Source organism: Anser cygnoides, chromosome 4, assembly GCF_040182565.1.
Source record: "Anser cygnoides isolate HZ-2024a breed goose chromosome 4, Taihu_goose_T2T_genome, whole genome shotgun sequence".
Lineage (NCBI taxonomy): Eukaryota > Metazoa > Chordata > Aves > Anseriformes > Anatidae > Anser > Anser cygnoides.
The window spans coordinates 54,847,374-54,863,429 of record NC_089876.1 but is presented as its reverse complement, the minus strand read 5'-3'; the positions used below and the strand labels follow the sequence as shown (position 1 = coordinate 54,863,429).

At 38.0% G+C, this 16,056-nt stretch overlaps 1 protein-coding gene across 4 annotated transcripts in view; it reads right to left on the bottom strand.

Annotated features, from left to right (window-relative positions):
- GALNT7 (polypeptide N-acetylgalactosaminyltransferase 7) overlaps window positions 1-16,056 on the bottom strand; it is a 76,952-nt gene that overhangs the window by 44,153 nt on the left and 16,743 nt on the right. The window contains exon 1 of one of the 4 annotated variants that reach the window (XM_048052902.2): window positions 3,004-3,144. The exons of the other annotated variants lie outside the window; for them this stretch is intronic. Within the exon in view, the coding sequence (XP_047908859.1) occupies window positions 3,004-3,129 (126 nt within the window). The 5' untranslated portion in view covers window positions 3,130-3,144. Of the gene's footprint in view, window positions 1-3,003; window positions 3,145-16,056 lie in introns of those variants that run through there. 4 annotated transcript variants of the gene reach the window in all.

The window sequence follows — 16,056 nt, the reverse complement described above, 5'->3', positions numbered from 1 at the left end:
AGTGATGACTTCCCTTGTATTTTTTTTTTAAATGATGTATTTTTAATGTATTAAATGATGTATTTTTAAATGTATTTTTTTTAAATGATTAAATGACTTATCCAGAACTGACAAATAGTTTTTAATTAGTGATTGAAAGTTCAGTTCAGCAAAAGAAGAATCAAACTTCTAAAAGATTCATACAACAATGACAGCCAAGTTGGAAGGCATGCATATGAAAAAATCACAACCTTTCAAAAACTGGAAAAACAAGAGACTCTTAAAATTATTTGAAAAAACTTTGGAAAAGACCAAATCAGTTACAACAAGGTGAAGGGAGGTCTCAGAAAAAAAGTGAGCACAACACACACCTGAGCATTCCTGGGTTTTCCAGAAATTAGGGAAGAAAGGCAAAAATCTGAGTCATCTCACATCTAAAGACCACCAAAGAAGAGCAACAAGATCTCATGATATCTTTACAAAGGACACGTAGTAAGCTGTTTATATATAATAATATAGATTTCTTTCCCCCAGGAAATAAACCTGTTTTTTTTTCTATAGGCTAAATCTAAAGATTTCCTGCCAGCTTTTCTAGCTCCAGCTCAAGTGAAGCCTTCTTCATTGTTTAGATGTTGTTTTCACCCCTTAAAAGGATTATGTATGAGTCACTGCTATGAGTGTTTCGGAAGTATTGAGATGATATAAACATAGTCAATTCCTGACTTGTGTAAAAAGGAGATATTTGGTGTTTTTTTTTTTTTTTTTTTTTTTTTTGGCAAGTTAGGTCCTTCCTTTTTGCAAAGGAGAGGAATGAAACTGAAGTAATGAGGAAAGCAACCATATCCTCTCGGAAACATATTTCTAAATTATACAAAGCAAAAAAATAAAAAATGGGAGAGGCCTTCATAAGGCTGCAAGATTAGTCAACTGACAGAAGGGCTGGAATTCTGGCTCTCAATAAAACTGAAAATGTCAAAGTTGCATAATCTGCTTTTCTTAAGTAAACCAGTTCAAGACTGGCAACTCCCTAAAATTCTATGAAATAATGTCTGAAGTACAAATTGATGTTAAAAAAAAAAAAGTGGATTTGTTTAATTTATAAAATTGAAGATTATCATACCAAAAAAAAGTTTGCTAATTGAAAAGAATGTCTATAAAAGCAACTTGCTCATCTAGACAAAAATCAGTGATGCCCCAAAAATGAAGAGAAGCATAATTAAGTACAATTCAGTAGTATACTTATTACCCAAGGCTACAAAAGGAAATTAAAAACTCTACGCTCTCAGAATATATGTACTTACACCCAGCTGATTAAAGATGGATACCAAATATTACAGTATTCAGGTGTTCTTGATGAAAAACTACAAAAACTCATTAGGTTTAATATTTTAGTAATCCAGAAGGTCAATCCCTATGTACATGCATTTTTCTCCAGTCTAACTTTTGCCTTTCTTAATTCCTGGCTACATCTACACCACTGGCACTTACCATGAAATGCAAACACAAGGAAGAGTACAAGGACTTTTAACTGATGATAAATCAACAGCTCTCACAGCTCCCTTGACTCAAGTTCTTCATGCAGGTGACAAGATTTAAAAGTAAACAAAGGGGGGAAAAAAAGAAGTATTTTGAATAGAGACTGTCACAGGTGCTGTGACAGAGACTACACAACTCTCAGCTTAAGTTTGGTACTTCAGCAAAGATTTCAACATATTTAAAGTATTTTGCTATGTTTGCCTCATCTTAAATGCAGTCACATTCCTGGCTTATTGGAGAAAAAAGTCCACTTGAAAGGGGTTCTGATACAAGACACCTAAGCCTACCATTTTAGTTAGTTGAGGAAATGGGAGGGGTTGTTTTAATTTGTTCAATTATAGAGGAAGGAAAGAAGAAAAAGGAAAAGGGAAAAAAAGAAATAGAAAAAGAAAAAGAGATGAAGACAAAAGAAAAAAGACAAAAGAGAAAAAAGAAGAGAAGGGAAAAGACAAAAGAGAAAGAAGAAAGAAAAAAAGACAAAATAGAGGAAAAAGGAAGAGAGAAAAAGGGAAAAAAATAAAAGAAAAAAATTAAAAAGGGAGAAAATTAGAAAAAAAACACAGAGAGAAAGAAGAAAAGAGAAAAACCATAATATGGATCCACAAAGATTTCCTTATTGACTAGACTCATGCTGAGGAGAGACTAAAATAGTGCCTGTTCTCAGCCATGCTTCTAGCGTGATTCTGCTCTGTATGTTAACAACGTGTGTGGGGAAACCACGTTGTATATATTGGTTTGCTTCTAATCGTTATGTGTAGGTTTTACTCACCAGGCAGTGTAAGCGCAGAACATAGATGGAAAAAAATAGTGTCACAACAAATTTCTTTGTTCTACAGCTATTTTTGTGTCGCATGATAGGAAAAAAATAATAATTCTGATAAAAAATTTGAAGAATTGCACAGAACCAAACACAGCCAAAGTGGAGAACCATCTTATCCAACAACATATTTGTGAATAGATCTTACAGTAGATACTCACTAACTTCAAAATAAATAAAATAACCCATAATTCCCACAACACAGTTGGCTGGCTGTCAAAGAAACCCTAGGAGATGGTACTGCTTCCAATTACACCCTTCATGGTAACCTCTTTCCTAGCAATCAAATGTAGCTACTGCAGGATCATCTGTGGAAGGGAAAGCAAAACCAAAAGCACAAAGAAATTGAAAAACACAGCTTTGAGAACAAGGAGGAGGAGTTATGGCACAACTGCCATCACTTCAGAAAAAAATAAATTAAAAATTCCTTTGTAATCATTAATTTTTTAAGTGTTCCAGCATAAAGAGGTCTATTTTAAACTCCATATGCAGCACTGCCCACTTGTCAAATTTTGCAAAACCTTCCATCAAGCAATTTCATCACAATGTACTCAAATTAGGGCAGAATTTGGACCTCAAGAATTCTTCCGTTGAATATGAGCAGTGGCACTCAAGCCACCTGGCTTGAAATGGGCTTTAGCTAACACAGTATCTGAGCAAAAATGGCTCACTCTTTTCCTTTGGCTTCTCCACTTGGTGTCATCCTGAGCCACTCCAAAGGTGATGGAGTGCACGCTTCTCTGCTCAGTAGCTCCTACAGTAACTTCTAGGGCCTGTGTAACCTTAGAACAGAACATTCATGAGAACTGCAGAAACAGAGAGAAATATAATTTTACAATAAATTATAGAAAATTTCTGAGGTTTAAAAATACATGCTTGTAAAAATAACAGATTGCTAAATCACTGTAACTGCATGCTTTGTGCAACTCAAGTGAAAAACATGTTAAAGGTATTCATCACCAACACTTCCAGGAAAACATGTCTATAAGTTACGCTCTTATGTCTACAGTTACCCTCAGTTTTGACAGATATCCTGAGAACATCAAAGTCCAATGCCATCTATCTGGATTTTGCCCTGGTAAATATTCTATGAGAAACAAAAAGTACTTCAACAAGACCCAAATCTAACATACTAGCATTAAAGCTACGTTAATGCCAACCTGGAATAAGTTTTGGCACACAGAACTGACCTGACTACTGTACCACAAACTTGTTATTGTGATGGCATCTCCAAACAGCAAGTAACCCTACCAGAAGATGACCACATCAGTCTACTTTTCAGAGTGTTCCACACAAGACTCGGTCAGAAGCCACAAAGAAAACTCAGAAAAATTAAACAGAACTTTGAAGCAAGCGTCACTTTATATACATTATATATATAAATATAATTACATATATACAAATACATAAGTATTCTATTCATTAAAAACACACAACCTGGAAGTGCAACTGAGGTGCAAAAGGTGAGGTGCTGCCAAAAGCAGCTTTGGAGAAATGCATGTTCAGCAACAGTTTTATACTACTATGTATTGTACTTCCACTACATTTAAGAATGTAAAATAAAATGCAATTATTATTATTTTATATGGAGGACAACTTTCCCCTTCACGTACTTCTTAGATTTTATAGTAATGGTCAAGCTGATTGCTACCTGATGCTACCTACACATTATCCTATTATATTATATGCAGAAATAACTATTAGTTTTCACTAGATACCAGTGAACCACAGTCATTAATATCTACTTAGTCCACTAGTAAAAAAAAAAAAAAAGTAAAAAAAAAAAGTAAAAAAAAAAAAGTAAAAAAAAAAAAGTAGTAATACCTTTGTGCCCCAAAATTGCCAGAACTAATTGAGGCAGAACAACTTCAGGGAGTAAGATTAACAATTTCCTACTATTTTACTGTTGACGTTCCTGATTTTGAGAGCATTGCTTATGGAAAAGCAAGTGGCACATCCATAAGAAAAAACATAGCTTATATAATAAAGGAGAGAAACAGTTTCTCAAAATGTGAAATTGGCAAGTTCTTGATGTTCAAATGAGTTTGACTGAATTTAGCATTCAAGTTCTGAGCGATCCACATTAATCTGAGTCTCTGTGTCATTGATTACAAGGAAATAGCAAAACCATGTTCATATTACCTAGTAATGAGTCTAAAAACTAAAAACATTCACTAACAGCTGAGGTCATCTTGTCTGAACTGCCAGGAAAGACAAGGCTCAGCTTCTCAACATTTTTTTTTAAGGTTGCAATTGCTGTAAGAGCTCTGTGGGCAAAACTATCAACTGGCTCTTCCTGTCTTCTCGGATTTTTCTGAAGATACCATCTACTTTGTCACAGCAGAAGCATTCATCTAGGACAGTGACTACAGGCTATTGCTTGCGTACTGCCCTGGTTTGCAGCCAACATTTCACAAGGTCGTTGCACACCAAGTTTTACTAAGCTATGGAAGCCCTCAGGTACCAAAACAAATGGAGATTATCTCTCGTCCTTCCCTTTTTTGTGGTGTACCTGCAAATATAGTGACTGATATTAATTCCTAGCAATGCAAGAATACTTATTTTCAGTTGAAATAACTTGATGTCCCAAATATTTGCCTAACAGAGGGTTAAATCCTGAGTTTTACCCATTTACCTAGGAGTACCTTTTTTAGAGATACGCATCTACCTTTAGATGAATCAGTAAGATATCCATGTGGATTTAAATGGTTCTCCAGCAATATTATCCTTCACCTGTAAGGAGAACTCCTCTGAGCTAACAATGCTGCTGTCATCCTCTCCGCCCTTGCTGTGCACTTACCACCTGAGCTCCAGCAGAGCAACACCATGCTGTCGCAAAAGCTGAGCTCTGTTTTGGCTTGTACTGCCCTACCCCCTGCCCTTGCTCCTGCACATCTCCTTCCCATGTCCCTCTGCCCCCGTGTCTCGGCTGCAGTGCTCTATGTTCCTCCTCTTGGAGAAGGCTGGATTTTCTATAAACACAAGGGTTACGCTCGTACATATCTGGTCTGGATTGAGCAATTTCCTTTACTTAGCAAAGTCAAGTCTACTTCATAAAATGCAGAGACAGCCAGGAGACTTGGGATTGAGTCCTTTGCACCAGACCTAGTCACTTTTCAGGGATGCCAATGGCCATGCAAAGCTTGCAAACTTCTTTCGCTCCCTCTCCCTCCTTCCCACCTTTGCTGGGTTTTCAGAGTACAAAAAGGACAGTGAGGACGTGGCCCAGCCACATCGCATGTGCCAGTCAGGGAGAACTGCCACACTTCTCGAATTCCTGTGTGACATCCACTTTCACAATTAGACTCCTCTGCCTGACTGAAAGCAAGTAAAAATAAAGACAGAGTACTTCAGAACAAATTACTGTCAAAAATAGTAAACTTTTATTGTCTTCATTTTTACTAGCCCCCATTGTTTGGAGATACTGAGCTAACTTAAATTCTCCAGCATGCCTTCCTTTTTGCCTGAGGTTCAGCTCTTACTGGGCTTTTACCCATCTCCTTGTCTTTCCATTTCTGGTATGGTCAGAGTTTATCTACAGTTCCATGCTGTCCCTTGCCCCATCTGTTGACAAATGATCATGCCACATTGACGAAGCCTTGTCAGGGATCCACTTCACCCAATGAAGTTCACTTAACACATTTCCAAGAAAACTATGGAGACAACAACAAGCAATGCTTATCTCCTTGCAGCTCCCGAGAGCACCCCATAATCTCAGATAGTAATTAAAAAGATATAAAAGACTCAGATAAATACTTGAATAAACAGATATTATATTAGTCTCTGCTTAAATTCATAGCCTCTTGTCATTAATACAATCGCTCAAGTAGCACAGATATTCATAAACTGAATCATAAATGAGGCTGCTATATTGTCTAAGGTCATGTTATATTGTAGTCTCTTCTGTACTCTACAATGGTATGATGTTGACACTACTAGCTTGTGCAATAAAAAAAAAATGCATTTGTAGCTGCTTCTGTAGAATAAGAGAAAAGTTGTCAAAAAACCCTGGATAAAGCAGAAGTATGATCTAGAGCTTCCTATATACTTTCCTTATAGACTGCTCCCCAAGGATGACAAAAAGGCTTTTAATCTCAGAAAAGCAAGAATTTATTACAAGTTTATTGCAACTAGAATAATTAACTTTTTCGGTAAAGGAAAAAGTGATCAAGCAGAAACGAACATAAATAAAAGCATAAAAGCAAGCATCTCCCTACCCACTGTCTCTCTTCACACGTGTTTTGCTTCTAGACTATGTCCCTGTTAATCAGGTGTCCTTTTCCTGTCCCAGTAAAGTGCAGTTTCTCTGGTCCCCAGGACATCCCTTTCCATCAGCTGTAGATCTGTTTCTTGCTCTTCTAAGCCCTCCCTGCTGTGCTGTGAAGCTCACCGCACTCTTTCCTTGTTTGCCCTACCTTGCATCTTAAACACCCGTCTGCTCCAAGGAGGCTCGGTTCCACTGAGCCTGCTCCTCTCTTCCTAATGGAACATGACACAAAGCGAGAAGAGCAAACACTATACATCGTACAAGGTAAGTCATTTTAGGTTAAGTACTTAAGACAGGTCTAATCAACCACCAGCTGACCAACAGACTGTGCTTCACCTCCGAGCCTGCCAACAACTGTACTTCTTCAATGCCCAGAACCTTCCTTCCTTTCTCTGCATAACAGACAAATGTCTACATACTGCAGCTTACATTTTGTCATGAGCATGGTATTTCAACTGCAAACTTTTGCTGAGCATCATCCACAGTAATTCATTCTTGAACAGGGAGTGCAGTGACTCAAATCTCAAAGATCTGTGAAATAACAAACCACCTGTTCGGTATTTCAGTGTGTTTATCCTTGAATGCACAATACAGGTTGCTATACCATAGATGAGATTAAATCAAAAAAATAAAATTTGTATACCAGTTGACTCATTTGCTAAATTTAGCTGCTTTAAATATTTCATTGTAATTTAGCTGTTCAGAAAGCCAAGTCCCCTGGAGAGGCCAAAGAGCAAGGAGAGCATGAAGCCCTGCGGCACAGTTATCATTCTGCTGCAGCAACACAGAAAATAACTGTCCCAGGTAAGCAAAGCCCACCAGACACTGAGCCTTGTTTTGCCAAAATAAAGTCTAGTTTCTTGTCTAATCATGCCAGTAGTGAATCTGCTAAGGACCCAATTGCTTTCAATTTTTCCCTCTTTTCCTGAAACAACTCCTCTACTTGATGTCTTAGTAGATGTCAAGTTGCATTTACTCACAGGAAGGAAAGCACTTATTGCCTAGAAAGTTAAGCCGTGTTTTCTTTGAAGAAGCTTTAAGAAAATATTTTTTTCTTCAACGACTCAACCTGGAGGCAATGCGTGGGGTACCTCGCTGTGTGAGAGGTTCAGCAAGGTGACTGCATCCTTACCCAAATACTTCAGAAGATGCTGAAAAAAAAAAAACCAAACCCAACAGGTATCCAGGAGGAGCTGTGGATAAAGTGATGCGTTTCTAAACAAGTAACTTCTAGGGGCTCAGCCAACCCCAGAAAATTGTTTAAGCAGATGAAAGCTGTGGGAACTCTCCAAATGCTTAGAATTCTGGCTGGGTCTAATCAATATTATGTATTTTATTATGTATTTATTATTATGTATTTTGTTCAAATGCAACCTTCTGTTCTCCTCTTAGTCTCTCTCAAAGCGGGTAACATTTCCAGTTTTGTTCACAGTGTTTTTGACTGAGATGGTGCCATTGCTTACCCTGCTTTTGGGGGGGGGGGGGGGGGGAAGTATAGAGAAAAACTTTTTCCAACTCTTTCTTCTAGAAAAAGCTGAACAAAATTTTGAAAATCAGCAAATCCCTTTTGAAAAATGGACAGTATTTGTTGCAGAAGGTGCAAGATTCCCTCCCCATCTCCTTCCTCCAACATTTGCACATGACTATGTGGTTTGGAATGATCCTACTCATCTGACCAGATTTTAAAAACAGCGCTGAATGATTCTCATAACATCCAGAAAACAGAAAGGTCTTCCAAAAAAGGAAGATATCAGCTCAGTCAACTTGTATACAAGGGTTTCAGATTGAAGTATTGGATTTCCTCCATCTTCCAAAAAGCTTTTTTTAAGAGAGAGGGTTTGGGACCATAGAATACAGAATATATCACAACCATAATGTTTTCCAATGCAGCTTGATAAATAGAAATCCATTTTTTTCCTTAATAGAAAAATAGACTTCCAAGTTAAGACCAGCAAAACGGAGTGAAGGTAAAGGCATTTATTGATTTAGTTGCAAGTGATGGATAATCAGAAACATACTTGGGATATAATAAATTGCTTCATAATAATTCAAATTACCAACACCTTGCTGGCTTATAAAAATTTTTTAAGGATATAAGGAAGAAGGGGGGCATGTTTGATAGATAGCAAGGGATTCATATCTCTAAATTGAAATGTCAGCACTGTTGTAAGTTAGGTACTCTTCTGAAACAGCCATTATCCTCAGTCCATAATTAGACAACTGCCCACAATTTTCCTCTCTAGAGCTATTTTAGAATTCTTCAAGTCAAGCATTTATGAGTGTTAAGAACAAAATGGACAATTGTTTAATACCTCATCTCTATCAGAGTGGACTGTAAAATTCAAAAGGACCTCCACATATCAGGTCTTTACCTATGACCCTGGTCCATGGCTTCATTTTTTTCCCCTTTCTTCAGAAAAAAAAGAATGCATTGATCTTCATCTGAGCTTTATCTGAGCTCTCTGTATTGCCAATTAGAGGCTAGCAGAATGCAGGTCCCGTTTTCTTGTTAAAATTAACTCCCTCCCATACAGATCTCTAGGACAATTTTTGTTGTTAAATACGAATAAAGAACAAATGATCCTGAATACCTGGAAATAAAAATAGTGACATTGTATTAATGCCTTGTGAATTTAGTATATGCTGATCCATGTAGTTTAGCTATTTCTGTAGTTGTATTCCACTACTGCCAAAGGCACACGCTTTAAAACACTTGGCAAACAATTTCAATAATTTTTGCAATCAAACAGATGAAAATTGTAGAAAACAGCCATAAGAAGGGATTGTTTCACTGTAATATTGCCTTAATCCACAGCTCTATCATTGCTAGCACATACACCTTCTGTCTGCTACGTCCTTATTTCACTTCTGCACTCTGTGATCTTCAGCAGCACAGATCTTTCATGCCCTCATGCACAGCAGCTGGCCTCAACTGGTCCTGCACCCATACTTGAGGCATTACTACGGTTGCTAAAAACTTTCTTTCACAGCCCTTAATGGTTCAAGTAGTAACGAGCCATCTCTTTGCCATCCCCAAGACCACTTTCATCTTTTATTTCCTGGAAAGTTGTGACCTTCAAGGTCAAAGGCTTAAAACACAGCATCATTGAAGAGACTCTGTGCAAGATTTGTTCTTGTCACTAGGTTTCAAGATTAAAAGAAACTGGTGACACTTCTAGTTGAGTCATTGCTCCTTCCACATTCTGTCTTGCTCTGGGAATATCCTTTGTTTTATGTGCATGTTTCAGCAAGATCTTAAAGACAGAACTAATTTTTATTCATATGGTCATTAGAGAGTCTTAAGAACTTCTAAGATGTCCTCTGTCCAGCTTCATTTGCTTCCTCCATTTCACAGGGATTACTCGGCTCCTTTTCCTATGTACTACTACTCCTATATAGTAGTGTTACAGAGGCCTATGAGGGGGTAAGGCTTTTCATTTCACTGAGACAAAGTCCCTTTTAGGAATGCTCTTTGTAGACTGAAAAAAGAAACATTAGCTGTTTCTTCTGGACTTGAACAATCAACATTTAAATTAGCAAATTTAAGAGACCAAGGAGTTAAAATTTCTAACTCATAGCTTTGCTATTGAAAATAACCAACTTCTATTATTTCTCCCTTCACAGGGAAAAAGCCTCCAAAATAAACAAAAACTGCCATTAATCCTAATGTTTTAAGCAGCCAAGAACAGATTTCCTGGCCCTCCAGGCTATGAACAGTGTACTAGCAAAAGCCAGTAGAGAAGGACTGTGGAACTTCATACCTATTCCTCAATCATCTGAGACAGAAAGATATTTAAAAATCATACATCTGTTTTATATACCTCGGAGGGTAAATGACATTCACAATACAATAAATCCATTGCTGATGGACATGCTTGATCAGGGGATGCTGGTTTTTGTGCTATATTCTTGTATATCCAATTTTTTCTTTTAGACTTCCATCAAACTTATTTCATATTTCTTGCTATTAAGAAACAAACTGCATGATTAGATTTTTATTTATCTTGAAATATTGTTACCATTCTCAAGCTTTACAACAGCCTATTTGTCTTAAATTGCATTCTACAATTTGATCAGTCCTACCATTTTGAAAGCTTTCTCAAAGAAACAGCCAAAGCCAAAAGCTGCATTGTATGAAAATTACACATAGCCTAAAACCCATTTCTGAAAATTTCATCTGAACTCCCTATAGATTTCAGAGATTCAGAATATTTACATAATTACCTTGTGTACTGCTTGACAACTGAGGGGAAATCACTTATGATCAATTGTGTTCTACCTCATCTTTCCATGACCCTTCCTTCCTGCATCTTTTCTGTGTAGGACATTGAAGAGAATCTGTGTGGTACTTGCCAATAAATTACAGTTATATTCTACTGAATTGTTGAGGTAAGGGTTGTTCTTATCTGTCTTAACTACTTTAAAAATAATGAAAGTCAACACAATACATGCATTGGAAGCATAAGGGAAAAAACTGTCTGCAAGAATACCAAAGTGTTGAGAACCAATTTATTGAACAGAAAAAATCAATCTTGGTAAATTGACTACTCTTTCTGTGACACATACAGCTAGTGACATTTATTGTTTTGCTGTAAAGTAGACATGATGAATGTCAAAACCTATTTCATAGCTTTGCTTTAGCAGCCACATCACGTGTGAGTACAGCCAGATTCTTGGCATCTTTTAGATAGTCAGCAAGAATTCTATAAGCTAATCCACATACTTTTTCAAACAGTTTTAACAGATTCCATTGAGTTTGTTCTCTCCTGCCCTCCACTACCCTTCCAGCCTTGCCCTTACCTCTGTGCTCTCCATGCAGTATCTTTTCTTTTGACTAGGGAAGTCACCACAAGATCTAATGGAGGGGCAGATGCTGCTGCTGGACTTCAAGGAACGGACTGCCTTGGCATTTACTTGGCTAGTGCTGGTGATCCTTGGTGCTACAATCTAAACTTGGAGTTGGCAAGGCTAACAGTTAAATCTTTACTTTCAAAGCCAACTTTGGGAACTGACATCCTCCCTTCTTTCTCTCAAGAAGTCACTAAGGTTCAGCCCCTATGCCTGAACGTCTTTCACGACTCTCACATCTGAAGAAGGATCCTGAAGAAAGTATTCACACGAATGTGTTCCCAGCTCAGGTACACTCTGACTGGCACTTCTGACCATGTGTCTGGAGAAGATGTGAGTAAACACCACCAATTCCTTTGCTTTGAAACAGCTATGCAAGCAGGGAATAAGTGTCACACTCCACTAGCTAGCTGTTCTTTTCCCCTCTCCCTCCAAAGCACTAAACACTGCTAGAAATCACACAGCATTGGTTTTTACAGGGTTCATGTGGTCATTTTCAGCTTCCCACAGACATTAGTATAAAGTGCCAGACATCAGACATGTAGTAATTCACAAGCCTTATACCTTTTAAGTGATTGGAATTTCAATCAGTGTGATAAGACTTTCATAGATTTTTTTTTAAGAGGGCTTTAATATGAAAGTGCCTATTAGTGCCTGCTGCAATCTCTTGCATTTAAATAAGCAGTAGATGACTGTAGCAATCTCCTGTTGAAATTATTTTTGAATACAGCAGACAAAGAAAGATGCATGGGGACCCTTCTTGCTCGCAACAAATGGAAGTCGGTGTTCTCAGCACTGGGTCTAGCCCCCACTGCTGAAACAGCATAGCAAGAGGTACTTGTATGATAAACTGTAAGCTTTTTGACAAACATTGTCTCCTTGTAAACATTTTCGTTATGAACTCGGAAGTCTTGGCAACTCAGACTCTACATAAATAACCAGAACGGAATTTTGCTTAAAAATTGATCCCCAAATGACTGCAAGCCTTTTCTCAGGTTGTACTTTCTTTCATGAAGCTGCTTGCAGCTGGAGCGATTTCCATAAGCACTAAGCCTGCATGCTCCTGGTAGGCTTCAAATGGAGGTGCTAATAACTGCATTTAGGAAAACTACAGCCTTCACTTCTTGCATCTAACACAGAAAAGATATTAGCGAGGTGTAGTTATGATGTACCCAGTTCATTAGGTAGGTGTTTAAATGGGAACACGATTTGCCTGATCAAGATCTTTACATGCTAGTCCTGCACTTTAACTTCTAACAAAGACAATTTTGTTAAAGCCTGTCAGAAAGCTGATTTCACAAGCCATTTGCAGTTCTTGAGAAAAATATTATTTTTCTCTCTAATGGGGAAAAATCTGGCCAGCAACTAGAGGTAGAAGAGTCGGTGAGGCTGTTTTTACTTACGTCTGGCCTGGGAGAGAGGGGGCCTCCCAAGAGGAAGCACTGCAGCAGCAGCAGGATGTCACTGTTTGGATCAGGAGTGTGAAGGGGATGCTGAACGCATAGGCCATCAAACACCAGAGGAGAAACTGACAGCAGTACTTGGACAGGACAGGAAGTGATATAGGCCTGCTTACCGTGCATCCAAATATAATCAGCAAAACAAAGCCAAAAATCAGGAAGGAAGCTACTCTAATCCCAAAGTATAAAAAAAAAAAAAAGAGGGGATAAAATCCACTGTGTTTTGCTACCTTTCAATAACCTGCAAAACTACTGTACTGAAAGTGGTAAGGAGAAGCAATACAGGAGAGCCTTTTCTGTCAGAGACAATACATTCAGCAGACATCAACAAAGCCAATATTATTACTGTTATTAAACAATCACCTTTTGGGGAGAACTGTTTCCTTTTTAAAAGTTCTTGCTCACCACTGACAACAGCACAATATAAAAGGCATAAGCTCTGGTTAAATGTGTCATATTCTAGTTACTCAAATCAACAGTTTCTCAGTGTGTTACATTATCATACAGTGTAGACTTGGACAAACCTTCTCAATTAATATAGAAAAAAATAGATTAAGTCCTTATTCTACTGAACGATTCTAGTAAACTAAAGAAAAAAATCAACCACAAAACATATTATTTTTCTTAAATTATAACTAAGGTATTTTACAGTTTTAAGACTCATGGCAAACTAAAACCATCAGGAACAGTCATAAAGAGGTCAACGTGTTCTTCAGAAAAACTGATGGAGACATCCAACTGGATATGAGAAAAACTTGCCCCATGAGCAGAGCCAAGCAGTGGGACAAGCTAGGCTGAGAGGTTGTGCAGTCTCCCTCCTCGGTGGTTTTCAAGACCCAAGCAGACAAAGCCCCAGGCAGTCTGTCTGACCCCATGACTGACCCTGCTTTGAGTAGGAGGTTGGACTTCTCCAAGTCCCTTCCAGCTCAAATTATCCTATGATCCTATGCAAAAGAATTGGAATAATCTTTTTGACTTCATTAAAGCTAGATTTTTTTTTCACTTTGCATTTAATTCAGTCCAATTAAAAATATAAAAAGCTTAAAAATAAGCTACTACTCAGCTTCCATTTCTAGTAATTTCAACAGAACACGAATAGCAGGAAATCTGTGCATCTCTTTAGTAAAGAGTAGTTGAAAGCCACAAGCAATAGAAGTTGCTTCAGGCATAATATTTTTCCTGGAAACAGCACACACTCCTTTTTCTTTTTCCAGCATGCCATTTCCAGTTCTATAATTCTGGACAGCGTGACATAACTGTAGGTTTGTAAAGGAAGTCAGACTTCTATTAAATGGGGGGTGGAAATCACTTACCTATTCTTCCTATGGAGTAAAGGTACTCATCCGACTTCCCTGCTTTATTTGAAAATCAAAGTTTGGAAGACTTCTGAATGTCAATACTGTGATGCATTACATTGACATTTATCTTCCCAAGACTGCAGATACACTGATACAGTAAGACCTGAAGGTGGTATTTTTCATCTCTGCTGCAAGATGAACTGTAGAATACCAGGAATATGAATTGAAAGATACACCTAGCTCTTGCTGAACAAATAAATGAAAAATACTGATTTTAGCTGACATAGAGGAGCTGTCTCTGCATTTTTATTTTCTCTAATTTGTTGTGGATTTAAACCTCTGCCTGATGAATGTTAGATGTTTGGTAATTTTTCTAGCCATTGTTTGAGAGTAAGATGGATACGTTTCCACAACCAATTTACTTCTCCCCTACATTTTTATCCTTTCTGTGTGCCAACAAAAGCACCTGTACACCTGCACAGAGCTGCATCGAGGACTCCCAAAGCAAGCTGTGTGGGCAAGCCAAACGAATTTGGCACCTGTATGCAGGGTGAACACCAGTGCTGAGCTAGTTCACAACGGGAACATGAAAAAAGCTGCTGGGGAAGCTGAAAAAGGCAGACGAGAGTGCCCTAGCAGCAAAATGCACAGAACACTAGAGTTATTTCTAGCCATCCTCAAAGCTCTCCTCAGGACCTTCCAAGGGCACACAGGAGAAAAAATTGCCTCCAGGCTGGCATGTGCACAGCTACTTGGCTCAATAGAGGGTTTTGTTGTTGCCTTTTTTTGTTTGTTTTGTTTTGCTTGTTTCTTTTTCTTATTTATTTTAATTAAAAGATACAAGAGTGCTTCTCTCCCTAAGCCTTCCTTCTGCCTTGGAGGAGCCCCCTTGCTGTGCTGGGGAATTGGACACAAAAGCAGACACTCCTGGTGCACTAAGAGCATCAGAAACAAATGCAGGCTTGCCCAGTCAGGCGGTTTTCTGAGTTGCCTTCACGCCCAGACCCTATCTCAGTCATAGAAACCAGAAATAACCCAAGCACTCCTGTGCAGGGAAAGCCCATAAGAACAAAACACTTTGCTTCAGGTGATCGGAGCCATGCTTGCTGTTCACCTCTCCAAGGCACCCAGGAGTGTTCTTCCAGTGTTTTCGATGGTAAATGGCAATGCAAAAAAAAAAAAGTTATCCTCTAAACACAAATCTCCCTTTTCTCCTAATTCTTCTAAGACAAGATTGCTCTTCAAGGAAACGAATATTTTCATCTTGCTACAGATTGATGGAGAGAGCTGCATGTTCTTAAATTCAGGGAGGCAGGAAGATGCCTACAACCAGCAGTTGCCCCTGCACTGTATGAGGGCACTCTCTCAGGAAAGCTCCAAGTGTCAACAGAGTTCTCATTAAAAAAAAAAAAAAGTCACTTTTCACAACACTAGATTTGAACATGTTTTTCTAAATCTTCAGTACTATGCTTTTCTTGCAAAATGCACCCAAGTGTCAGGCAGAACTCCCTTCCATGTAAGATAAAGAATTAAACAAAATTAGCAAGTATTTTCTCACTCTTGTATTCGATCTTCTATACCACTACAGCTAGATAAGAAACGATATTAAGGAATGTGCCAATCTAATGCTGGCCACATTTTCTCAGTCTAGAGAGGAAATAAATCAAAATAACTAAAAATAAATAAACAATTAAAAGCAAAACATACATAAACTTGACCAAAAAAAAAGACAACCCAGGTTTCACTTAAAAAAAAAAAAAAACACAACCTTCCAGCAATTCCACACACATCGAAGTTTTAACGATATAGACACCACCTGAGAAAAACCAACTGTTGCTGTCATGTCGACAT